This window comes from Haliotis rubra, unplaced genomic scaffold, assembly GCF_003918875.1.
Source record: "Haliotis rubra isolate DU_JTF1 unplaced genomic scaffold, ASM391887v1 Scf10, whole genome shotgun sequence".
NCBI lineage: Eukaryota > Metazoa > Mollusca > Gastropoda > Lepetellida > Haliotidae > Haliotis > Haliotis rubra.
The window spans coordinates 3,132,898-3,160,764 of record NW_025764892.1 but is presented as its reverse complement, the minus strand read 5'-3'; the positions used below and the strand labels follow the sequence as shown (position 1 = coordinate 3,160,764).

Here is a 27,867-nt window from a genome sequence, read left to right as displayed (position 1 = left end):
ACCTGAAAATGTCAGGGCAAGCGGATGGGGAACATATCACAATCATGTATTGATTGATTAATTAGACAGTTGGCTAAAATATCAAGTCCGAGTTGCAATTGTTACACTGTATTCAAAAAAGAAGTACGTGCCACTAAATGAGTACGATTTAATCATTACAAAAAAAGCAATGGTGAGGTGACGTGAAATTGGGTTTAACGTCGTGCTTGAGAATATTTCGCTCATATGACGACGTGCATGCGTGTGTATGTGTATGTGTGGCTGCTTGTACTAGCCCAGACTAAAGCTGATTTTATAGTGAGTGCTAGCCCACTGAGATACCATGCCGCAGTGAAGCATGAATACCCCACTCAGACACATTATACTGACTCCGAGCCGACCGGTCCTTGTTGTACCCAATAATGCCGAGCGGCAGGCAGGGAACAACAAGTACCATATTTTAACGTCTTTTGGTATGACGTGGTCGGGGATCGAAACCGCGACCGTCCGCTCTCCGGGCGGGCGTCTAACCACTACACCACGGAGGCGCTAAAAAGCAATGGCAACTATTGAATACATTTGGATATAGAAACCTCGTTATCCCGGACCTCCGCATTCTGGACACCACGCTATTCAGACAATTCTAAGGGACGTCCACATATTAAATACGGACATTAGTCAGGAAAGGTCATTCCGGAAACAAATGTTAGTCAGTTTCACTCTGATAGACAAGTTTACTCTGAACTGGGCGGCCCGGATAAAGGACGTTTCAGAGTACACATAGGTATCTTAGGCGAGATCTGTTACCCTAGGTGAGAAGAACATCTCACTAGTTTGCAAATATCTCACGGTAATGTATTTGAACTTCCATTATAACGTTTTGTGTTGCTCTCTGATTGATGTCGTTAACAGTGAAATTGTATTGTTGATTGTCATCTCATGCAGGTTGTCCGACTGAAGAAGGCATCCATTTCGATATAAGCGGCTAGTATGCCGGGCTCCAAGAACCCTCCCCCAATGGGGGCGAAGCGGAAGACATCGACAGAGAAGAAGACTGACACTCCGAGGAAGACTGACAGTGAGAAGAGGAACCCGGACGTCAAAACGGCTGAGGGTGCGCAAAAAGGCGGGAAAGCTGCCCCTAGTGTCAGGAAAGGGGATGGAGAGAAGCCACCTAGGGATGTAGTGGAAAGAAATACAACCAAGCTGTTCCAGGCCATAAAACGTGCACAGACGCATAACATGGAGGAGTTCATCAGACTTGGGGCCAATGTCAACGGGAGGGATGAGGTGAGTGAGTTGACGCATAGAAGTGTCTGATTCTAGTTTTTTTATTTTCTGTTGCATTATTTGTCATCACGATGAGGTGAGGTGAGGTGAAATTGGGTTTAACGTCGTGCTTGAGAATATTTCGCTCATATGACGACGTGCATGCGTGTGTATGTGCGGCTGCTTGTACTAGCCCAGACTGAAGCTGGTTTTATACTGCTTGCCCACTGAGATACCATGCCGCAGTGAAGCAGGAATACCCCACTCAGACACATTATACTGACTCCGAGCCGACCGGTCCTTGTTGTACCCATTAATGCCGAGCGCCAGACAGGGACCAACAAGTACCATATTTTAACGTCTTTTGGTATGACGCGGTCGGGGATCGAAACCACGACCTTCCGGTCTCCGGGCGGACGCTCTAACCACTACACCACGGAGGCGGTCCATCACGATGAGGACGCCACAAATCAGCTTCACACATATTACCCATGAGAGGACTCGAACTCGGGCCTTAGGCGTGCCCAGCAAAAGCGTCAGCCACTAGGCTTCTCTACAAAACGGATGAATAGCAACAGGATACTGAGCTTTCAAGAAAAATAGGGACACTACGTTCTGAACACCTCACTCGCAGACACTGGACAGTATCAGTTATACTTGCAGGAAGGAAGGACTCCTATAATTCTGGCTGCAGAACTCCGAAACAACACGGTGCAGACGTTGCTGTGTGCCAAACACGTCGTTGACGTCAATGCGTCAAACAAGGTAAATCCTGGATGTAATTTGAGTGAGTGAGTGAGTTTGGTTTTACGCCGCTTTTAGCAATATTCCAGTAATATCACGGCGGGGGACGCCAGAAATGGGCTTTACACATTTTGCCCATGTGGGGAATCGAACTCGGGTCTTTGGCGTGACGAGCGAACGCTTTAACCACTAGGCCACCCCACCGCCCGAATGTCCTTTTGAGATACGTCCTACATGGTACTGACAGCTCACTCTGGAATTACATTAACCGGGCCTACCAAAGAAAACTTTCCCACTGTTCAGAAAAACGCAGAAAAGCCCATATTTATCGCGGAAATAGCAACATAAACATAATACCTCTCTACTGAAACAGTAAAAACGACAACTTTAAATCGCTAACACTGCATCATAAAACGAGGAGCCCGCAACTTCGATTTTGCGCATGCGCACATGGAAGAGGAAGTCTCGACCGCATGTTGACATTTTCCAGCTTGGACAAAAGTTTCATTCCTTTTTAAGTATTTCTGTTGTGTTTTTTGGCATTTATCATCATGATACTTGTGTGCACACTTGTTTAGTTTACTATACCATTCGTATGAAAAGATTGACAGCAATTATTTCGACATATTTAATACTTTTTCTACGCGAGGCGATTCAAGGTTGCTCGGAAATTGGAAGGAAGCCCGGATCGTAATGTGCATGCGCAGTAGAGGTCAAAGTTCGCTGATATAAAAAATGTTGCAGTTTCATAGTTTTTCGTTGCCGTTTTTACTCTTTCAGTAGCGAGGTAATGTGTTTATGTTGCTATTTTCACGATTAATGTGGGCTTTTCTGCGTTTGTCTACACAGTGAGAAAGTCTTCTTTGGTAACGTGGTGATAAGTTTAAAGCGGTTGTCTGGGAGGGGATCTGAAAGTTGTTTGAACATGGTAACAAGTGATCGCGCGTGGACGTGAAGCCGTAGCTAACACAGCAAAAATAACTTAATTTCCGTTCTTGCGGAAACCTGTTGGAGTGTGGGTAACGGAAACCTTGCGGAAACCCTTAGAAAGTGGGTAATTGTAAGTTTCCGTTATTGCGGAAACTCAATGTAAACGAACGGAAACTCACTGGATTCTAGGTGGAAACTTAAGTTTCAGTCCACTTTCCACCAGGTTTCCGCATTGCGGAAACCAAGTTATTTTTGCTGTGTAAGCTTTCAGGAAGTGTGGAGGCATGTGGACATTACTTACAAATGTGGTGCACCAGTGATAAAAGCTATGTCGTTGGTTGGTTTGTTGTTTAACGCCGCACTAAACAACATTCCAGCTTTATGACGACGGTCTGTAAATAATCGAGTCTGGACCATACAATCCAGTGATCAACAGTATGAGCATTGATCTACGCAATTCGGATGATGACATGGTGTCAACCAAGTCAGCGAGCCTGACGACAAGCATGGGTTGCTGAAGATCAATTCTAACCCGGATCTTCACGGGTAAAAAAGTTATGTCGGATGTAGTCACTTCTTGTCACATCCACCATGTGTGTCTTTACTGCGGTAAACAATTGACCTTTCTTTGCATGTGTTTGTGATGAGTGCGACCTTTTTGCGAACATCATTTCTTGATATAGTCTTGATACAATAGATTCAGCCTTTTGGACAGACCTCATACGATTGTGGAACTGCTTTTAAGGATTTTATTATATTCGCCAATTTGTATCACTGTGTTTAGACATTCTAACCACAACTTTTCAGCTTAAGAGAACTGCCCTGCATTACGAATCCGCCCATGGTGACACGGACAGTGTTAAACAACTTTTGGCTCACGGAACAAGCTTAGACACCAGAGATGTGGTATGAATTCCAAACTGTTATGAAAGAGTGAGTTTAGTTTTACGCCGCACTCAGCAATATTCCAGCTTTATGGCGGCGGTCTTTAAATAATCGAGTCTGGACCAGACAATACAGTGGTCAACAGCATGAGCATCGATCGGCGCAATTGGGATACGATGGCATGTGTCAGCCAAGTCAGCGAGTCTGACCACTCAATCCCGTTAGCCGCCTCTTACGACAAAAATGGGTTGCTGAAGATCAATTCTAACCCGGAACTTCATGGGTCCCAAACTATTGTAACACAACAGCCGGTAAGACGACTGTAGTATCTGTGATATAAATTGTATAAAGTCATATGAGATAGTTCATTATAAAGTTGGGATGTACAAAAAATACTTTCAGGCATTTCATAGGCGGTGGGGTAGCCTTGCGGTTAACGCGTTGGCTCGTCACACCGAAGATCCCGGTTTGATTCCCACATGGGTACAATGTGTGATGGCCATTTCTGGTGTCCCCCGCCGTGATATTGCTTAAAGCGGAGTAAACCTAAACTCACTCACTCACTCACTCGCTTTCATGCATTTCAGGAAGGGAGAACGCCCTTGCATTTTGCTGTCAACGGAAACCATTTTGCAACAGCAGACATTCTGGTGTTTTGCGGAGCGGACGGTACCTTGAAGGATAAGGTATTCTAATTGTGAAAAAACGAAATTTGCTTACTGACGCCTTAGTCATGCCTCTAGTTGATATTACTTGGAAATGCTTTAAAGAGCTCATTTGGTCAAATCATCTGAGACGCTTGATCGCTGAGCAGTCCTTGATCGTGAGATGAAATTCCATATACTCGCTGGTAATGATCGGTGTAGGGGGTAAATTAGTCTGTCTCACAGTCCCTGAACCACATTAATTTCCCCAGGAGGTAAATGTCTTGGCATTTAAGCATTTCATACACGCAGTGCTGATAACTGCGACGCCTTGTTGTTTGATGATGTTTTTGTTTATGTCTAACATATATTTAGCATATAATTATGAGCCTTTTTCAGCCCTTCAAAGGTATTGTTATCTCTACTCTGTGGGTATGTGAATATGATTACTTTACGACAATGAGTCAGTCGACCCTATCGAATAGTCAAGTTTTAACGCGTCATATATACTCATGCCAATAATGGTTGTCACACTACCCCCACCCCAACCCCACACACACACCCTCACCTCACCCCACACCCCTCTCCAATTAAAAAATTGAAGGTGGTGACAACCATTATTGGCATGAGTATATTTAATATATACTTGCCTTTCGCAATTTGAAGCATCATCCTTGTGAATGCAAATTGTTCGTAGATTTTACGGCCCCTCTACGAGACATGGAACCTTACGATTTGGCTATTACAGATGAAACATGCCATTGAAGTACATCACGTATATCCTTTTGAATAGTAAGATATATGAATCAAAGTGTGATGACATTAAAAGTTGACTCAAGAAAGTATTTCTTTATGTCATGACAGGACCGTGTCTCTCCGGAGTCAATCAGCAGGACGTCAATGATGAGTGAACTCATGAAGAGATCAAGGGAAATAACTGCAGGCATAAAACATGAGTAAGTTTGCCTGGTAAACTATGACAACCATAACTGCCCCACGAATACATCCATAAGCTGTTGTGGTTATGATGAATAGAAATCCATTACCATTACCGTAATGCCATTACTACCTTCACCGCTCAACTACTACGGAGACCGCCTCCGTGGTGTAGTGGGTAGAGCGTCCGCCCGGAGAGCGGAAGGTCGCGGGTTCGATCCCCGACAGCGTCATACCAAAAGACGTTAAAATATGGTACTTGTTGGTCCCTGCCCTGCCTGGCGCTCGGCATTAATGGGTACAACAAGGACTGGTCGGTTCGGAGTCAGTATAATGTGTCTGAGTGGTGTATTCATGCTTCACTGCGGCATGGTATCTCAGTGGGCTAGCACTATAAAACCAGCTTCAGTCTTGGCTAGTACAAGCAGCCGCACATACACATACACATGCATGCACGTCGTCATATGAGCGAAATATTCTCAAGCACGACGTTAAACCCAATTTCACCTCACCTCACCTCAACTACTACGGCTTGCTGTCGATATAGATCATATAGATCGAAAATCGTTAAATAAGTTTCGATCGATTATCGATAAATATCGGTAATTTACCAGAAAAATCTGAATATGAAATGAATATATTTCAAATGACTGGTAGTTGTGACTTGTTTATTCATGGATTCCGAACACAACAGCGTCTAGATGAACATATAATTTAGGAAGCAGCCCCTGAATAAAGACCTAACTTTGTTTATTGTGTGAGCACATTTTAAACCGGTTTCTATCACAAATGGCAATATAGCACAGTTTGGTTTTCATATCGACAATCATTAATAATTGTTCCTATCGACGATATTTCCGATTATCGATCATTTTAGGCAACCCTGTCAAATACACTTGGCTTTGTTCTGTCCGTTATTGATCTTAATATACATCATTCTCTCGTCAGACTTTCCCTTCAACTTGATTTGCCTTTGCATGTGTTTGTGATGAATGCCACTCGCGAGTCAGGATACGTTCCCTAATTCGCGAACACCGGGTGTCATCACTACCTAATTGCCATGCATAAACACATGCTCGTGTTATAGCCGGAATTGTAATATTAATTTTAGTAGGCTTATTTCTATTGATTATTAAAAGGATATTGTCTGGTTTTTTATTAATTGTTACGCATATGTTTGTGATAACAACCCTGGAAATGTATTCTTTTACAGGTACATCACCATCGAACGCAAAGCCTTGACGGGTAACCGTTTCGTGGAACTTGAAAACATTGGTCTCAAAGTGCAAACTCCTGAGATGTTTTCCAAATCACCTGTCTGCTTTCTATGCAGAAGAGTTCGGCCTGAGTACAGCCTCACCTGTCTGGGGCCCATAAACTCAGAGCTTCTCATCAGTGACACATTTGAATTCCGGATATCCGGGTCACAGTTCAAGGGCAAGGTCAAAGTTTACATCCCGATGTATGACAAACCGGAGCCATACGAAGAAGTACATATCAAAACGAACATTACACATACTCTGCGAGAAGACAGTGTGGAGCTTACTGACTACGAGCGTCTCGAGAATTCGGTATGAGTCCTAGGAATAATATGTCATTAAACATTATTTCCATCTGTCCAGAATGACTTTGAGTTTCTGATCAAGATATTTTGTTAGCTTTTCTACAGCCTGCGCTTTATGAAAGCTAAATGTAAATATATCATGGACGGAAAGAAAACACCATTATTGAAAGAGATACTTTCTACGTTTGACTAGGTATTTATTCTGATGGTGTTTCATCGGGTTATGCCAACACCTGGTGTCTGATTTGTTTCATCCCCTTACGTGAACACCAGGTGTCATACTGATTTCCTGTGGATCTTTAATATATTATTCACAGGTTGTTCGCCCTTCACTCCAAATGGAATCTGTTCCCGCAGGTAATCAGGACTGGTTAAACGCTTGCGTCTGTCATTGGTCTGAAAATATACTAAGCAGCAAAAGAAACGTCAGTTTGGAATTTTCCTTCGCAGAAACGTAAAACTATAAACTCATTTAATGTTTTGATTGTATATTTTTGACAACATCTCCAATTACCTGAGCAAAGACATTCCTTCCCAAACTCTGAATTGAACGCAGGAAATGGTCTCAAAAACGCAACCTGACCTCGAGAGATGGTACGGTGTTCTCCATGTTTATCATGCAACTCATGCTGCACGTGCTGTTCACAAGGACCAGCCCTATAAAATGCACCCCCAAACCTGGTTGAAACATTCACATTACAACGTCAGCAGGATGCCGCGACTCACGACAGCTCAGAGGAACCAGGCGCTAGGAAGACTTGAAGCTGGCCACACTGCACAAGCCGTTGCCAGTCACTCCCAGGTCAACGTTTGGACCATCTACAGGCTACAGCAACGTTTCCGGGCCACCAACACCACAAATGATCGCCCCCGTACTGGCAGACCAAGGGTTACCATAAGACGACAAGACCGCCATGTTGTGCGACAGCATGTACAGAATCCCTTCATGCAGGCATCCGAAACAGCACGCCAGACAGTGGGAACACACGAAAGACCAATCAGTACTGATACAGTACGCCGACGTCTTAACAGCGGGAACCTCCATTGTTGTAGACCTTACCGTGGACATATCCTCAACCCTCGTCATCGGCGTGATCGTTGCCCTACAACGCCAAAACTGGCGATACACGCAATGGAGAACTGTTCTGTTCACAGATGAGAATCGGTACTGCGTATCAACTGCAGATGGCAGAACAAGAATAAGGCAACGACGTGGCCAGCGTTACGCAGACCAATGTGTTATGGAAAGTGAATCATGGGGAGGTGCAAGCATCATAGTATGGGGTGGAATAGGCCTGAACCGGGAAGTGGGTCCTCGCACTTCGCACGTCACCGAACAACATTTTCCAGCATGATAACGCTCGGGCCCATACTGCCAGAGCTACACGGGACTTCCTACAGCACAACGGTGTCAAGATTATGCAGTGGCCAGCCCTTAGTCCTGATTTAAACCCAGTTGAACATCTTTGGGACGAAATTCAGAGGAGACTGAATAATGTCATACCAAGACCGAACACAGCCGATTTATTGCGCCAGGCTTTTCTCAGAGTATTGTTCCAGGTGCCAAAGGCCTTCATCAATCGATTGGTGCACTCCATACATAGACGCTGTGCTGCAGTTATTGCCGCTCGTAGTGGTCACACTAGATACTGAAGTCAAGGGTCTAAATGGACTGCAAACGTTCACGTAATGTCTTGAAATATAGCTGAGTTATTCATTGATGTGTCAAGATATTGTACACAAAAATGTTTTTGAACCGCTTATTATGTCAATTTCTGTAATGATTTGATTACAGTGCCTATCTAATTTTGAATTCGTACTGACGGTTGGGGTTTTTTTTGCCGCTGAGTATATCAGACCCATGATAGTCAACCACAGAGCACTGTACCCTCCCCCCTCCCTGACTTACATCGCATTAGCATTACCCTTGAAGATCCGGGTTAGATTTGGTCTTCAGTAACCCCGGCATGTAGTAAAAGGCGACTAACGGGATCGGGTGGTCAGGTTCGCTGACTTGGTTGACACATGTCATCGTTTCCCAATTGCATAGATCGATGCTCATGATGTTGATCACTGTATTGTCTGGTCCAGACTCGATTATTTACGCTATGGAACATTGATGAGTGCAGCTTTAAACAGCACACCAACCAACCAACTATACCATGGCTGTTAAAACTTTGATCACGAAGCATTAACTATTTATATTGTAATTTGATTATCAGAACCAGTGGATTTGCAGCCTAGACATTGACCTGAAGGAGATCAAGGCCTTTGTGCTGGTGACCCGGCCCAGAGTGGAATACTTCAACGTAGGGTCCAGGGGAGGACAGTTTGCTTCGGAAGTTGACGACTTCATCAAATTTGATATTCCTTCCAAATCCTTCTCAGACAAAGGGAGATTATCACTGGAGGTAAGTTGCCATGGTAATCATAAAGAAGTAACCATGATGTGAGGTGAAACGGAGGTGAACGTCACGCCCAAGATTGTTTCATCTGTAGCATTCTATTGTGTGTACGTATATTTGCGGGTGTAATAACGAATTTATTCCATTTGGAATATAAAACGTTTTCGGGATCCAATGAATAACAAAACATGATAAAATTAATCTAATAAGAAACCAGTCGTAATTGTCTCATCAGTGTTACAGCAATATTTGTCTGTCTACTGTATCAAAAAGGATTATTAAAAAAGAGGAGATGATGAAATTATTGTATTCCAGGAGGGCATATTGTTCTTCTGAGTTGAACTAGACTGTTTCTACAACTATCGGATGTTTTTGAAAATTATATATATATATCAAGGGAGAAAGTTGTTCATTTGCACAATTTTATTTTGAGTTCTGTCTATATTTTGACTAAAAGATGTGAGGTTGTATACATAATATCTAAACAAGTTTGTATATATACTCATTCAAAGAAATATGGGATCACGCATATACCTTTTGATAAGTTAAGAACGCCTATTGAAATTAAAGCACAACTAATGTTATATGATACTTTAGCTTTTATTCCATGAATATGACAGTTGTTTGACAACAATTGCAGGTCAGTAGTGCGTGTGTCCACCTCTGTTTCTGACTGCACACCTAGCCCTCATCGACCTCACTAATGTCCTCAGTGATGGCTGTGGTATTGCTTGCCACTCCTGGTCTAGAAATATGAACAGTTGGTCAGCGTTCACTGGCGGATGATGATTCTGACGGATACGCCTACCAAGGATGTCCCAAACATGCTCTATGGGAGCAAGGTCTGGAGAATATGCTGGCCACTGCATCCTCACAACACCTCGTTGATTAAGGAAGCCTGTAACCACACGTGCCCAATGTGGCCTGGCGTTATTGTCCTGGAACACCGATTGCGATCCAATGGCGTTAAGTGACGGAATGACAAGTGGACCAAGAATCTCATCTCTGTATCGTAAACCAGTCAGGTTGCCATGAATACAGTTCAGAGGACTCCTGTGATGAAGACTGAATGCACCCCACACCAAGACGGATCCTCAACCAAACCGGTCACGTTCACTAACGTTCACATCGTGAAAGCGTTCTCCTCGCCTTCTGAACGCCCGTGCACGACCATCATGAACTGTAAATTGTATCGGGACTCATCGGAAACAACACCCTTGACCACTGTTGACGATTCCATCGCAAATGAGCCAAACACCATGCTTCCCGTGCTGTTCTGTGACGAGGACGTAACGGTTGTCTGACAGATGGACATCTGTTATGGATGCCAGCGCTCACGTAAACGGTTACGAATGGTCTGGAAACTGACGTTGACATTCGTGGCATCCCTCAACTGCAGGCGAAGAGCATTTGCTGTGACGAATCTCTGCCGCAGAGCTGACGTTGTGACATAACGGTCATCAGCATGTGCCGTTGAACGGGGCCTTCCTGAACGTGGCCGGTCCTACACCCTCCCTGTCGTCTGAAACCTTTCAAAAAAGTCGATGAATCACAGAGGGGATTTCTGCAGACGTCGAGCAACCTCACGAATCGAAACGCCATCCTGTAGCCACCCAATCGCCCTTGCTCGATCAAATTCACTCAACGGTTGTGGCATTGTGCACTGACAAAATCATCAATGACACTGTTGCAAAGAGCTCAACTTCTTATACCCATCCACGTACATGCTTCATTAGGATCATGTGTTGCACGTGCATGGTTGCATTTGTGTTCTCTGTTCCCGTCCAGACTAAGGATTATGATCTCAACAGTGAACAATTTTGGCAAATTTTGGGCACTTTGTTATGCTGCAAAACATAACAAATATGGCTGTCATCAACCGTTAAACTGCATTTGTTAATGCTTCCGACGTTGCTTAACTGATATTGTTCAGGATAACAGCTATAGTGTAATATTTAGACGCTACTATTCATTACTACGTGAACACTACCAAAATGACATGTGTTCCCATATTTCTTAGAATGAGTATATAGTATCTGGCTTTGTCATAAATGAATGGTTTTGTGTAGCTTATCCCAAGACCTGCCTATGACAACGATGACCTGGGGGTGGAGACTATTGAGGTCGACTCTGTGTCCAACTTCTACGACGTTAATCACACACGCAAGGAACAGCCTCAGAATGACGTCACGGTCACGTTACCACTACCACGTGACTACACGGGAGACCGCGGCGACCTTTATGTGCTCAACAGACGAGACAAAGAAGAAGACGAGTCAGAACTGTCACTGTGGGAAATTATCTGCGTTAATCCTAAAGTGACCCAGGGGAAGATTACGTTCAAGGCTACGCATTTTTGTAGGTAAGTCAATCAAACTTTTTCTCGATATTTCGTCTGAAGTAAGGGCAATATTATAGGAGATGCCTGTGCTTTTATCCATTGGGGCACAAAAATGGTGTAGTTTCTTGCAATCAATTTAAATTTTAACTTTTTTCATTGTTTGTGCTTGTATATTACTCACCTGAAGAAGGTGAACTTGCCAAAATGTTTTGGGGTGATTATTTTATAGAAGAAGGCCACACATTTTGTGAATATATATATACCTAAGGCCAATGAGTGTTAAGGTAACACAATCTTACGGTATTGTTTACTACTATCATGGTTTAGCAATGGCATACGGTTCCTTCAATCTGCATCAGTCTAGACATAATGTGGCAATACTAGATCGCAAGACTTAGCTGTTTTGCATTTTCATTTTCCTGATGATCGAAGATAGAAATACATAAATGTTCGTAAACGTTTTGTAACTTCTTGATGTTTAATCTATTTTAACAGCTATGGAATGGTTTCAACAAGAGAACCGAGATGCGACACAGAGGTAAGCGATCACCAGAAAACATCAGCACCGGTACCAGATTCCCAAAACGATATTATTCATACAAGCCCCCGAACACAAAACGAACCAGAAGATAAGCCTGAAGCCACCAGTAGCGGAGGTGAAAAACAGTCAGACACCACTGAGATACAGACCGAGAGTGGAATACCTAAAGAAGATGTCCCAAATGATCCACCGACTAAATGCCAGGATACATCAAAACAGGACACATCATCAGCCATGGGTGACATATCCCAGAGCAATGAGCGAGAGGAAAAAGACGATTGTTTAGTTGATGCATTGAAAGATGAAGAAAACATGGAGAAAGATTATGACACTCCAACTGAACGCAACAACTTGGAGGAAGTTGTTCAAACATCTGTGGATGTTCTTTCTAAGGAGGCGTCGAGCACCGGGACGCCACAGATCAAGACGGATGCTAATGAACAAGAGCAAGATGTGGGTGGCATCAATAGGCAAATGTCTGATTTAGATAGAAACGATGCAGATATGAAAGAACCGTCAAGATCTGAAGATACAGGATTGACTGGGCCTACAGAGAATGATAATGATAACAAAAGCATTAAGTCAGTGGCTATTGAAGAGAAACAAAAAGAGACTGATGATAGAGACAGCCATGTGCGATCTAAAGCTGCTTCAGACCAGGAAGAGAAAACTCCTGTGGAAACAACCCACGCTGAGGGGTCTGTTGGAAAAGCTGCTTCAGGCGATGAAGAGAAAACTCCTGTGGAAACAACCCACGCTGAGGGGTCTGTTGGAAAAGCTGCTTCAGGCGATGAAGAGAAAACTCCTGTGGCAACAACCCACGCTGAGGGGTCTATTGGAAAAGCTGCTTCAGGCGATGAAGAGAAAACTCCTGTGGAAACAACCCACGCTGAGGGGTCTGTTGGAAAAGCTGCTTCAGGCGAAGAAGAGAAAATTCCCGTAGAAACAACTCAGGCTGAGGGGTCTGTTGGAAAAGCTGCTTCAGGCGAAGAAGAGAAAATTCCCGTAGAAACAACTCAGGGTGAGGGGTCTGTTGGAAAAGCTGCTTCAGGCGAAGAAGAGAAAATTCCCGTAGAAACAACTCAGGCTGAGGGGTCTGTTGGAAAAGCTGCTTCAGACGAAGAGGAGATAATTCCCGTGGAAACAACCCATGCTGGGGGGTCTGTTGGAAAAGCTGCTTCAGGCGAAGAAGAGAAAATTCCCGTAGAAACAACTCAGGCTGAGGGGTCTGTTGGAAAAGCTGCTTCAGGCGAGGAAGAGAAAACTCCTGTGGAAACAACCCACGCTGAGGAGTCTGTTGGAAAAGCTGCTTCAGATGAGGAAGAGAAAACTCCTTTGGAAACAACCCACCTTGAAAAGTTAGTTGGAAAGGAGGAAGTATTAAATGACACCGACAGTCACCATTCAAAGACAGGAAGCACAACATCACTACACAAAGAAAGGTCAGGTTTTCAAGAGAAGCAGGTAGGAAAGCCAGAATATTCTGGTGAAAGTAAACCAGTCGATTCCCGGAGCGAAAGTATGGGCAGTGTTAGATCTGGAAAAGAAAAACAGATTGAGTCGTCAAACAAAAATATAACTTCCAAAAACCACGCAAGTCAGTCTTCATTAAAAGGCAGCCAGATGTCCTTAGCTGGAAGTGACAAATCTGTTGACAGTGTGAAGTCGAAACTGTCCATACAATCACAGAGAACAATGTCTAGAAAAGAACAACATATATTACCTAGAAGCAGTCAAGATCATGTGTCAAAAACCTCATCCGGGCGCAGTTCCGTTCAAGGCAGTAGACACAAAGTTAAAGAAAGTAAAAAACAACAGAAACATAGACGGATACAGGAGACAGAGGTTAAGAAGGCAGCGGCGGTATTGTATGATAAGGCGAAGAAAAGGAAATGCAAAGTCTCTTTTGTGGTCATGCTGAGAACAAATGAAACGGACAGCTATGAAACTCTTGTTGAATGTTCAGTGAAGGATCCTGATAAACGTGTCACATTCTGGAAAATGGAAGGTTTTGATGACCAGAAGCCGAGTTACCCACCAGGAAGTAATGAGTATAACATTATCCCAAAGACTCTATTCACTTTTCCTATCTCAGGAGCAGCAGAATGTTTGACGAAACCCAAATTGGAATTTCACCCAAAAAGAAAAGATGAGAATGTTCTGAAATTCTCAATACATAGAGTTAATCCTGACAACAGCCAAGCCTTCGTGAGGATTAAGAAGATGAAGGATAAGCGTACTGACAATGCCCAGGAAGAATCGTTTGGACATGTTACTCTTTACCTAGATGGGTATGAAGGCAAGAAAAAGAAGACTCTGAAAGATGCCAAGCGCGATAGCAATTTCAAGGGTAATGCCACTGTTTTAGTGATTGGTTGGTTGGTTTGTTATTTAACGCCGCACTCAGCAATATTCCAGCTATATGGCGGCGGTCTGTAACTATTAAATATATGGCGACAAACCAGATGATCCAGTAATCAATATCTTGAGTATCGATATACACAATTGGGATACCATGACATATATCAACCAAGTCAGCGAGACTGACTACCTGATCCCGTTAATTACCTCTTACGACACGCAGGGGTTGCTGAAGACCAGTTCTAATCCGGGTCACTGTTTTAGTGAAAACTGAGTAAAACTGCCTATATGCGTAACGCTGTTAGAAACATTACGTGCCTTGTTTTGTTGGGTTTTTTGTGCTGATTAATGTTATGCTGAATTATGTTTTAGGGGGGAGTTTGCCATAGGTAGTGAAAGCAATATATAAGGACGCCTTTATGTGTAATTTTCTTTAAAGGTTTCACCAGTGATAACTTCCTGGAGAAAATAGCTAAACAACTTACTAGTGAATGGTACAAGCTCGGAATTCACCTCGGCTTGGCGAAGAGTATCATAGATAACTCGGACGAGGTCAAGGGAGACAAGAAGCTGATGGTAAGTATATTTTTAAACAATTCCTTTTGGCGATGTAATAACCTGTGATTTATATTAAGTCAAGTCAATGTGTTGGGCGCAAACAGGCCTCTTACCTGCCCACGTCGCCCTAAAACTATACAACCAACTATATTTTCGCCTGATGTATGTTTAACAATAATTCCAGCCATCTGACGCAGTCTGTATATAGTCTAGTCTTGGTAAGACAGTCCCATGATTGACACCATGAGCGTTGAGCTACGCAAATGAGATATGATGGCATGGATCAACCAAGTCAGCGAGTCTGGCCACCCGATCCACTAAGTCGCCTCTGAGGTCAAGCATGGGTTGTTGAAGACAAATTCTAACCCGAACCTTTACGGATCGTGTCTGTATAGTAGGCTAATGTAGTCTTACATCATTCATACTTCTTAGCGGGATATTCACAGGTAAACGACAGTCACTCAATGATTAACAAGAAACATTTGAATGTTAGTTTTCAGCGTTCTCTGATAACGTATCAGAGACAATTTCTCACTACATATACTGTACCCATGGTTTCCCTTGTTCGCCAGATGTTGATATTGTGGCGAGACAACTGCAGATACAGACGAGACATGGGCGTCAGGAATCTCACCATGGCACTGAGAAGGGTTGGAAGAAATGACATTGAGGAACTCGTCATGCAAGAGCTGAAAACATGGTATCGTTTGCCTTCACTTAAGTATACTTTCTTAAATGCTTACATCGACCAACAAGAAACAGTATTCTTGATTGTAAATGTAAACAGCAACTTCCTTTAAACCTCTTTGGTTTTAGATCACAAGGCTTGTATGTAGATGGCAAGAAACATTATAATTGAACTGACAATGGCCTAAATGTATCAAAGATGTTCACATTTATCTACGTCGCCTCATGCATGTCACTGTAATTTATGTGTAGACATCTTTAAGTACTTTAAAAATTTCAAGAAATCATCATATTTCAGGATGGAAACAAACAAGACCAGAGATGACAGTTTCTGCACCTGGCTGAGAGCAGCATTGAACAAGGACTGGATAATCCCTAAAGGTCAGATGAACTTTGTATTAATGTTTAAAGTCGTCTTTATAGTCGTGTCATGTTTGATCAAATGTCCTCGAATATGATAGAAAACAAAACTGCATCTTAAATATTCAGGGAATGATCTTATGATGTTCCTTGGTAGAGATTGGATCGCTAGATTTCGCAACGACTGTGATCCTTGGTATTTGATCAACGTGTCTGCGATCGTTAACAAAGGTGTCTGACGTCAAAGACGTAACTAGGAGCTTTAGGTTTACAGGTAGTAATACAATACGTCAATATATGTTTTCAACTAACATGGCCTACACGATCAAAAAGGTTGAAATGCGTTAAGGGCCTAGAAGTATTCGCGCTAATGGCATTCAATATTGTGTTACCAAGGTGACCTGGAGCCGTTGTCCCTTGCCTTCATGATGAGTCTGGTAGAACAAGTCGGCATGGAAATAGCCCTTGTCCATCTTCTCGATCTTCCGACACCTCAGATCAACAATATTGAAGAGGACAAACGTTTTTTCCCAACCCCAGAACGCAAAATGCTAGAGGTGAGACCTAATTACTGGCCTGCGATACAATTTTCTACTGATCTTTATCTACTGGTGAGTGAGTGAGTTTAGTTTTACGCCGCTTTTAGCAATATGCCAGCAATATCACGGCGGGGAACACCAGAATTGTGCTTCACACATTTTATCTACCGGTAATCTTCAGGAAGGAAATATACTTTAGAGTATGCGTTCGTGCGGTTGCATTTCAGGGTGGTATTTGTTAATCAAGTTACAATTCATTATATATATGGACAGAGTAACAGAATTTTTAAATTCGCAGCTTCTGACGTTTCTTTATATTCCAACATAGGAGACATACATAACAGTAAAGGGAATAACATCAGTAGTTATTTCAATCACTTACCGTAAATACCCAAATTCATATTATGTACAAATTCAGTAGACTTTCGCAACTGTATACGGGTGAGCTATGTCGCAGTGTATCACATGGACACTTGCTACTCTGTACCTACAGATGTTACTGCAAGCCAAGACGAGGTACCAGTTAGATATAGCGTTCTTCAAGGACCTGGACAAGCGCCTTGAGGAGCTTGGACTCACTGAGGCACAGGTGTGGTGCAGAAATACTACAGCCGAATGGTATGTTGAATAAGCTGATCAGCAAGAGGTGAGGTGGGGTGAAATTGGGTTTAACGTCATGTTTGAGAATATTTCGCACATATGACGACGTGCATGGGTGTGTATGTGTGGCTGCTTGTACTAGCCCAGACTTAAGCTGGTTTTATAGTGCTAGCCCACTGAGATACCATGCCGCAGTGAAGCATGAATACCCCACTCAGACACATTATACTGATTCCGAGCCGACCAGTCCTTGTTGTACCCATTAATGCCGAGCGCCAGGCAGGGACCAACAAGTACCATATTTTAACGTCTTTGGTATGACGCGGTCGGGGATGGAACCCGCGACATTCCGGTCTCCGGGCGGACGCTCTACCCACTACACCACGGAGGCGGTCTGATCAGCAAGAGCATATCAATGTAGGAGGCAGGTGATGTGATGTTTACATCCTCAACCTCATCTTTGCTGGATGTTTTACTTGTTCATTTATGATATCCGATATTTGATAGAAGTTCTCAATTGACTGTCGAACACAGGAAATTGTACAATGGTTTATGAGAAGCTTAACTTGTATCTGGTTTCATGTCTTTGAATGAGTTTTGTCTTTTATTACTTGGAGATACCTCCTCGATTACCAGCCACAGTAGACATACAAGAACCGGAGTAAAGAATATAATAAAGTTTTAAATACTACATTGCACAATTGACTTGCCTTTGCATGTTTTTGTGACCAATGAGGCTGGATACGTTCACCTTCACACCAACACCTGGTATCATTACTATTTGATAGTGTTTCATAAACACATGAGTATGGAAGATAATGGACTCTGCCATTTGCAGAGTTTTCTAACGAATATTAATCCCCGTGTATCTCGCTCACAGGTGCTGGGAGAATGGAGACAACGGAGGCTCTGCGTTTGTGGAACAGCTGAAGAGTTACTTGGACGAGGTGGGCCATCAGTATCCCCCTGTAGAGGATCCAGTCGACGTAGTGGCTGATGCTGCTGCCACAGGTGCGTCATCAGAAGCTGAGGAGCAAGAGGCACAGTGATGGATGATAAGGCCACCGAAGAACTGTCTGCTAGATCTATGATCTATATGTCCAGGGATATTCCGCGGTCCTCACTGCACTCAAGATCTGGACTCTCCTATCGTTTAAATACTGTCCAGTGCTGCGTTAAAACATGATGCTCGTCCATTCGTTCTACTTCTACTGTCCATAGATCTACATGTATAACACCTTATAGGAGCAGTGCTGTCTTAGTCACCTGAATCACTACAAGTCGCTGTCCAGAGTTACCTCCCCTAGACGTACAGAAACCTATGATCTGGCTTTCGAGCCAAAGTGGTCGGCATCTAAGACCTTCATTACTTCGGTTTTTCATCCCACCTGGCGCCGATATACAGGCTTCGGTAAAAACGTCCTCGGTAATAAGGTCCAAAATTTGTCTAGGTAAAAAAAGATCCTCAGGAAAAAAGTCCCCTTTTCTTTTCTAACAAGAAATGTATAAAAAAACAATGCATTTATAGCTTTTAGTTTTTCATTGTCACCCATACATACACTAAATGTTATATGAATAACAATATAAACACAAGCCAGTCCACGTTATTAATCTTCTTAATTAATATTCCTGTTAACATAAATTATTATTATTCAGTGTTTTCACACTGAGACACATACAACTGTTTTACAACAGATCGAAGGTCAGTTTAGATATTTAATCCGTGAGCACATTATTTTAGATGTTTAAAAGATCAAACATCAATTTAACAATTTATTCTGACATAATATGTGATTTATTGAATTTCTGTTTAAATCTTTGATGTCAATTTTGTCAAATATATAACTCAATCAGTAAAAAGGACTGTTTTATTGGTACTTATTTACCGAGGACATTTCCCCCTATAATCGACATACAGTACCCTAAAAACTGTTCAGAATGGCGTTACACCGGAGGTGTTACTGTATATTACGTTCTCTCTACTGACAACTATACTTACGATCTGGATACACTGAAGCTGAGCACAATACTTCACATCCAGAGTTAGTAAATATAGACGAATTAACTTGAAGTGGTTTCGTCTGGATTAACGAGTTTCAGTGAATCGGATCTGTAGCGTAGCACCTGATAGGTGTTAAATATGTCATGTCTGCTATTCCAATTGTAATTCATAAATGTCTGTATCTATATGTTTCTTTATGAAGATTTCTTGTTACAATAAAGAACTCATATTGTCAAGCTTTACTAGTTCTTGTATTTTACAAAGCAAAGGTTGGTCTGCTATACGCGCCATTAAAAGGAGATCAGTGACTGTAACTTCGGTGATCTAAGAGATGTTACTGGTTGGAAATTTCAAACTCTAAACCTTTCTTTGGACTGACTCCGTAATAATGTGTAGGTTTTTGGGCGGTGGTGATGGTTTGGATGGTATTGTTTTGTATGTAGACTAGATATATTTAGTCACAAAATCGTAATTATAACTGTGAACTCTGTGAAAAAAACACCTCGCAACAATGTATTCTTTTCTTTCATTCTGAAGCATAATTAAGGATTTTCGGAGACAATTTCTTTTCTTGATAAAATCCTAAAACGTGAAAGCTGGTGTCCTGCTTCTTGGTTCGAAATGGTTTATCTGATGTAGTACATGTGTATGTACCTGATGTGTCATACAGAGTAACTACTAAACATAGGGAACCTGGCGTGACTATCCTACCAGCTAGGGTGCCTGTATGGATCTTCTACATCCAGATCACCAATTCTAGAAAGGTTATTGTGTACCTTTAAAAGTTGTAGTTAATATTTCATTTTTTGGGATGATATTGTTTTTGAACCAAGCTGTATGATTTATATGGATTTAGAAAATGATTATTCTATACACAACGTGTTATGAATGTCGTGCAATAAGTCAATTTCGTGGAGGCTTTTCCATGAGACGTGTCAGTGTGTTACTCTACACGTCACTGAAACAAAACAAAACTAAGGGGCTGTTCATAATGTATAGGTGATGATGATTTTTCTTTTTCATTGGAGTTGGGGTGGCGGGAACGCCCATTTTGTTCTGGGGATGTAGGGGGGTCATCCATTTCGTACATAAAAATATAGATATAATATGCTTAAAAATATTTGGGGGATATTGATTTTGTACATGACATTCTTGGGGTCACTTACTTTGTACATAAACACTCTCTCTCAAAAAGACCGTTTCATCGGAATGACTGTGTTAAGAAACCGTGGTCATCATGTCTCTCAAGTTGGAGTTGAGCTTCACAGAGCTTCAGGTTTCAGAGTGGATTCTTAATCGGCTACACAGTAACCACAATTGACGGACTGCCACATTACAGCAAGACCTTGTTGGTGACAAGAGCGGCAGGCTGGACAAATGTCATGTTTTCTGATAAGTCGAATTTTACTGACTTCCCTGACAGGCACAATAGAATAGCGTAGACGTAGTGAGCTTTACCATAGCTTTAACCAGGGATAATCTACAACCTTTTTAAATTTTTAAATTTATTTATTTTTATCTCTATATTATTATTTTAAATTTTATATATATTTTTAATTTTTAACGTTTATTTTATTTATTTTTAATTTTTTTTATATATATATTTTTTGGGGGGTGGGGGTGTTTTAGTAATGGTGTGGCTTCGGATCACGGTGACCAGCAGTCACGGGGCAGTGCTACTGTGACAATATCCTGGAGGTTCACCATTCGTGACCAACTCGTGTTATTCAAGACAAGACAAGCCGAATTACGACTCGTGTCCATCTAGAAGGGATTCATATTCGGTATGAAGACCAAAAATAACTTAAACAAGAACGATAACTCTTTTTCAGTTATATTGACACAGTAATAGGTATTAAAAAAGCACTCGAATATAGTGTTTTGTAAAGCATTTAACCTCTTATTTATTTAAATATTTATTTATGATCGCTAATACTAATAATAGGAAGACGAATTTATTGAAAACATAATTTTAGTGTAATTGTTTACAGCTGCTCATGTTCTATTTTCAAATGTATAGTTCTAAATATGGCTCTAAAGTTTAAAAAGAGCAATAATATGTCGTGTTAATGTAAATTTACTTTTTCAGATTTTCCAGATATCTAAAAATCGCATATGTTATTTTTCATTTGAATAGACAATTACAATAACAATTCAAGTAAATAGATTAAAGTCTAATAATTTACAGGTACACAATTATCAATAAAAGAACAATATAAGTGTCGATTTTGGTTATCTAACCTATTAGATTTATTTTATGTGTTTTCCATACACCGATTTTGTCAGCATTTATTGTTATATCTTAATTAGCAGAGTTACCTTAAACAGTAGAACATTTAGAATCAGAATTCTCAGGGTTCGGAATAATGAGATTTTCTTTTCATGCGAAGTGCAGCAGTGTAATGTAAACATATGTAAAGAAATCCACAAAATAATGAATAACTGTTTTTTATGGCGTGGCATGTGACAATGTGTTAATACTATGGTACAATTGGGTTATCATTAAATTTGTCTTTTGTAAACTAGTATATGCATCTTAGACTCATAATAATTAGGTAGTTAATTAGAATTGAATATAGTATGGCTATGATATCTCCAATGAAGTGAAATGTAAGAATAATATTCAGGGTAAAGTTAAATAAGTGCACATGCATATCAATTGATTTGAAAATCGTTATTTAAGAGCTGTTATTATCGAAACGGTCTTTAAACTGAAATATACCTACAAAACCAAATAGATTGACAAAGAAAATATGCAATTATTATAGGAAACGACATGAGCCGTTGTGTTTACAAACACACCTGTGTAGATTTGAATCCTTCAACGTGCAAGCTCTCTCAATTAACAACTTGAATTCATGCAACACATTTCTGTTTTCTATGTACTTTGTAATGTCAAGATAACGATCAATATTTTTCACAATTTTTATACGATCACATCTTGTCATAACATAGTTTATTGATCGTGACTACTTTCATCAAAGCACATCAGCGCTTACACGCGTTCCAATTGGTTTGTCGTATTTTCCTACTTTACATTCCACGATAGGGGAACGAGTCTTCTTGACGTTTACGGAACGGGGTTATAGTGGTGAAGGACGGAGACACACCTGATGCCACTTTAGCGCTGACTTGCACGACGTTTTTGTGTTTAAGGGTGACAACGCAACAGCAATAATTCTCTAGATATGTGTACAAGGGCATCAATTTTTATGTGTTTCACGTAGCCACCATATTCTGAACATGGGTCGGTCGGTCGAGGAAAAAACATTTCTTTTAAAAATTAATAAAGACAAAACTATCTGAATAATGTTCTTTATTCTCATTGATATTCTTATTACAATTTCTCGCGTTCTTTTGACTTGTGGCATCGTCTGATTAAAAGATATTATATTTTATAACAATACACCACATTTTATACAACGAGGCGGTACATTTTAGGTTCGAGGTGGCGGTGTTGGAATGAAAAGTTATGTTGGGGGTGGGGGTCAATATGTTGGGGGTCAATAAAATTAGAAGGGTCGGTCGGGCGATGAGAAACACACAAAAATAAAAATGCTGCCCTGAGCCACACATGGTAATGCAGTGATACTGAACGTATAGTCAAGCGCTATTCACCTCGCCTGTAAATACTTATTCTATTTTGAGGACACGTGTTTATACCGCTATCCTACATCATTTATACTCGGTAAACCAGGTCACTAAACCAAATTCGGGCAGTTCTGCAGAAAACTCCTGTCGTTATTATAGGAATCTCCTAAGATATATTTGGATGTGAGGTGAACTATACCCACCAGTCACTGTTGTGGTCATGAGGTGATGACTATGGGTATTCCCCGTTCCCAAAATAGACATGATGATTGCGTTTCCCAGTCAAATTTAGCTGTTGACGTAACAAATGGGATCGGTTGGTCGCTTTTAATAATGACAAGTTATCTTTGTTTTCGCATTTCATCATTCTCAGAAATATCCACCGTCACTCAATAAATGTACACTGACGTCTGTATGTATCATTCTTGTTAACAAGAGAGTAATCACCGGCAGGTTTAAATTTACGTCCTGCGTAGACTAACAATGACAGGTAACTGCGATATATGTCATTTCATATTTCTACTTCCTTCTTTGTCTAGACATTAGGATATATCTCTGTATAGAAATATTAGTTGTTGTTAAAGCACTTCTGATTCATATTTTCTTACGATTGTTTATGAGAAGATGGTTTTTCCACTCTAATCATTGTTGTTGATATCATATTTCTATTGTGTTTTGTACGTGTGTTGTTGTCGTTTTACATTTTAGGGTTTTTGTTTGTTTGCTGTATTTTCCTTTTGTTTTATTTAATTTTGCGGGTTTTTTAAAAAAAATTATATTTATTTTTATTTTGTCTTATTTTAAAGTTGAGGTGATGTGTGTGTTAGGGCGGGAGTGTACTATTAGTCACAAAATTTAATATATTAATCAGCATCTAAATAATGTATTGGATATTTGCTTCTATAAAAAATGTATCTCAAAAACCTGGAATCAATTTACAAAATAGCTGCATACGGATAGCCATTACACGTGTTACCTCCACTCCCGGTAATTATGTATTCGCCCGAAATTGATTTTATAGACATTTATCGTCGTTACAATTAACGTACGTTTAACGTCGATAGTACTAACTCAAGAGCAGTTTTCTTGATCCAGGACATCATATCGCATAACGAGAGGCCTTGGTTCAATTAATACAAGGGTTTGATTAGGGATGATAACCTTTTAACAATACTATTTCAGTAAACACATTATTCCCTAAACAGGTGCCTGATGTTATTCTGATTTTTTATCCACCGCAACGCGTTTTTCCGGGGGTATTAAAATGGACTCCGTCCGTGCGTGCGTCCGTCCGTCCGTGTACATTTGTCTTAGATCTGGTACATAGATCTGATACATAGATCTGGTGGTGTACTGGTGCCTTTTGGTAGTTTTGGAATTCTGAATAAAATATTTTTGGCGTTTCCATGGCAGCAAGTTTGACTTAGAATGAAATTAGTGGTAGTGCTCTTTTCCGGAGCTGAACTCTAAAACCGTTCACCATTTCTTCACCAAACTTGGCACATAGATAGATCTGGTGGTGTACTGGTGCCTTTTGTTAGTTTTGGAATTCTGAATAAAATATTTTTGGCATTTCCATGGCAACAAGTTTGACTTAGCCTGACATCGGTGGTAGTGCTCTTTTCCGGATCTGAACTCTAAAACCGTTCATTATTTTTTCACCAAACTTGACACATAGATTGGTCTGGTGGTTTACTGGTTCCTTTTTGGTCGTTTTGGAATTCTGAGTAAAATATTTTTGGCATTTCCATGGCAACAAGTTTGACATAGACTGAAATTGGTGATAGTTCTCCTTTCTGGAGCAGAACTTTAATAACCTTTCAATACTCTCCTTCCACTTTTCTATATACACACCTAAATATTTGCCATAATCATAACTCGTAGACATAATCATGAAGAGTATTTTGCCATTGCGGGGGATATTGATGACTTTGTCTTCTTGTTAAACATTGTGTTTAGCTGAACTGACTCAAAGACCTTTCAATATTACTTCCACATAACTTGTAGTACACATTAGGCATGCGCGGAACTGGTAACACTTGCTATGTGGCATGTCCATATTATTTTAAATGCCTTCCGAATTCAGTAAGTAGGAATTAGTGTTTTAAAGCCTCCCGAATTCAATAAGTAGGACTTAGGTTCACATAAGCGTAGAATCCATATTATCCCGTGTATCATACATCAAATTGTTCAGGGTGCAACTAAAAAATGTTTTTCTACTTTTTTTACAGATATCCAACAGCCAATTACGAATCTTATATACAGTTCCATGTCCAGGAGCGCGGTCAAACACAGTCCCAAACAAGGGAACATGACACATAGCGGGAGACCCCCCAAACATGTCAAGTATAAGGAATATCTCGACCGTCTGGGATCTTTTGTCGCCTGGCCCATCAGGTACGTCCCGAAAACTCCGGAAGAGCTTTCAACAGCCGGGTTCTTCTATATCGGGTCAGCTGACAGGGTCACGTGCTTCCAGTGCGGGATAACTCTGCGAGATTGGGAAGCAGACCACAACGCTGTCGAAGAACATAGACGTTATTCTGCCGACTGCGACTTCATCAACAGAACAGATATGCCACATCTTGGTGTTTCAGAGAGGAACTCAACAAGTGGCCATTTACCATCGGGTGCTTCAATCACTGTCAACAACGTGGAAAGGTCTGATACAAGACAAAGCGATACTGGGAGCTTTGAATGTTTCAGCACTAGCCACATGCACTCAAGGGCGTCAAACATACTCTCCGACGCTGAAAGTACTCCAAGAAGTGCAAGCGTAGTCAATAGTACCGAGGCTCTGTTAAACAATCTGACCATTAATGGCCCCTCCTCTGCTAATCGTCCTCTTCCTACGGGGGGAAGGAACACAGATCCTGTCTCCAGTACATCTGCTTCTGAGGAAGGACTATTGAAGACTGTAATGTCGGACCAAGTCATCACTGCAGCACAAGGACCACCAGAACTTCATCCACTTCTGACGGAGAACAAGCGTCTGAAAGAACAGCGCATGTGCAGAGTGTGCAGAACCAAGGATGCCGCCATCTTGTTCCTACCATGTGGTCATCTTGTCACGTGTCCCGGATGTGCAGACAGTGTGCATGACTGTGTTGCGTGTGGACGGAGCATACTTGGTACTGTCAAAACATATCTGGCATAAGCTTTTGATGTAAATCATATCAGTGAGACTTCCCAGTTATGAATTTCAACTCAGAATTCTTCGACAAAATGTCAAACGTGATAAAAACGATCTGGTGCTAACTGTTATGTTGCAGTGTTCTTTTTCCAACACTATTTCCATTTTCCATATTACATCTATATGCATCCATGCCACGTATACCCAGGACATCGTGTAGTCTATTAACGCTATTATCATTATGTAAAGAGGTTGTGGCAGAATGCCAAGAAAGTCATAGAATTTCACTTTTTTTTTCCACTTTTTTATATGCTATCTATATGTATCCATGCAACGTATAGCCGGGAAATCATGTCATCTAGATCTATTAAGGGCATTATAATTATGCAAATAGGTTTTGGCGAATGACCAGAAAGTCATAAAAGTGTTATATTTGCATACAAATATGCATTTTATTTATGTATGTGATAATGGTAGATCATTTTATTAACAAGAACTTGTTTTAACTAAGTTTTAACTTTCTATAAAACCAAGTATGTCCGTTTTGGGATACCAGTTTCAATTTAGTATCAGTTATATTTTCAGTCCATGTCAAATGGCCATGCGACAACTGCTTTATTTATTTACATTCGTATACTATATGTGTTAGAATCAAGCTTTAATTTGATCATATTTGTTTTTCCAAATAAATGAAAAACATTTTCTCTTAAGAAGTATCTCTGAGGGATCACAGTTTCATGATTTTGACTTTAATATATTTTGCGTCCAATCTAAGTTATCTCCTGTGCAATATTTTGTACATGAGAATTGTTGTCAATAATGAAAACAGAGCCATGTGTACAGTATCTCATGTTTGAATATATTGTTATTAGCTTTGAAAAGCAATACAGAATCATACCAAATACGAGTTGTATTCTTTCATCATTCACTTTACCAGAAACTGCTTCCGAGCAAGTGTGATTTCATTCAAATGAGTTTAACACACTCCAGGTTTCACAAAATCTGATGGGGGCGGAGGTGTAGCCTAGTGGTTAAGGCGTTCGCTCGTCACGCCGTAGATACGGGTTCGGTTCCCCACATGGGTACAATGTGTGAAGCCAATTTCTGGTGTCCCCCGCCGTGATATTGCTGGAGTATTGCTAAAATCGGCGTAAACTTAAACCCACTCACACACTCACCACAAAAAGTTATCTGTTCTGTGATATCACCGACCCACCGACCTAACAATCGAGTTACAACTCTGCTGGCAAAGTGAAAAAAGGATCAGTCATAAACAAAAACGCAATGTCATATGCAGGAAAGCAGGATGACGTTACCTGTGATGTCTGAACTACATACATTTTATGGAGGTGAGGTGAGGTGAAATTGGGTTTTACGTCGTGCTCGAGAATATTTCGCTCATATGACGACGTGTATGCGTGTGTATGTGTATGTGCGGCTGCTTGTACTAGCCCAGACTTAAGCTGGTTTTTTAGTGCTAGCCCACTGAGATACCATGCCGCAGTGAAGCCTGAATACCCCACTCAGACACGTTATACTGACTCCGAGCCGACCAGTCCTTGTTGTACCCATTAATGCCGAGCGCCAGGCAGGGACCAACAAGTACCATATTTTAACGTCTTTTGGTATGACGCGGTCGGGGATCGAACCCGCGACCTTCCGCTCTCCGGGCGGACGCTCTAACCACTACACCACGGAGGCGGTCACATTTTACGGAAAGGGAATAGAAAAACAACACTGACTCTGGTTTCTTCCAGAACCTAATAGTAACAACACATAATGTGTGCAGTCACTCCCG

General features: G+C 41.2%; 2 protein-coding genes across 2 annotated transcripts in view; both read left to right on the top strand.

The window, feature by feature from the left end:
• The window catches only part of LOC124261265, a 47,694-nt gene extending 28,679 nt beyond the window's left edge, over window positions 1-19,015 (top strand). Inside the window, exons 2-16 of the mRNA XM_046695609.1 lie at window positions 925-1,269; window positions 1,912-2,013; window positions 3,730-3,828; window positions 4,395-4,493; window positions 5,316-5,407; window positions 6,601-6,958; window positions 9,174-9,362; window positions 11,426-11,718; window positions 12,193-14,588; window positions 15,039-15,175; window positions 15,730-15,857; window positions 16,143-16,225; window positions 16,601-16,761; window positions 17,237-17,361; window positions 18,224-19,015. Of these exons, the coding sequence (XP_046551565.1) occupies window positions 970-1,269; window positions 1,912-2,013; window positions 3,730-3,828; window positions 4,395-4,493; window positions 5,316-5,407; window positions 6,601-6,958; window positions 9,174-9,362; window positions 11,426-11,718; window positions 12,193-14,588; window positions 15,039-15,175; window positions 15,730-15,857; window positions 16,143-16,225; window positions 16,601-16,761; window positions 17,237-17,361; window positions 18,224-18,392 (4,731 nt within the window). The 5' untranslated portion in view covers window positions 925-969 and the 3' untranslated portion in view covers window positions 18,393-19,015. The remainder of the gene's footprint in view (window positions 1-924; window positions 1,270-1,911; window positions 2,014-3,729; window positions 3,829-4,394; window positions 4,494-5,315; window positions 5,408-6,600; window positions 6,959-9,173; window positions 9,363-11,425; window positions 11,719-12,192; window positions 14,589-15,038; window positions 15,176-15,729; window positions 15,858-16,142; window positions 16,226-16,600; window positions 16,762-17,236; window positions 17,362-18,223) is intronic.
• A 4,272-nt stretch (window positions 19,016-23,287) lies between these two features.
• On the top strand, window positions 23,288-26,458 carry LOC124261370 (baculoviral IAP repeat-containing protein 7-like). The gene is made up of 2 exons (XM_046695712.1): window positions 23,288-23,426; window positions 25,168-26,458. Exons 1-2 carry the CDS (start codon window positions 23,420-23,422, stop codon window positions 26,091-26,093), a joined length of 933 nt encoding a protein of 310 aa, XP_046551668.1. The 5' UTR covers window positions 23,288-23,419; the 3' UTR covers window positions 26,094-26,458.
• Window positions 26,459-27,867: the final 1,409 nt, after the last annotated feature.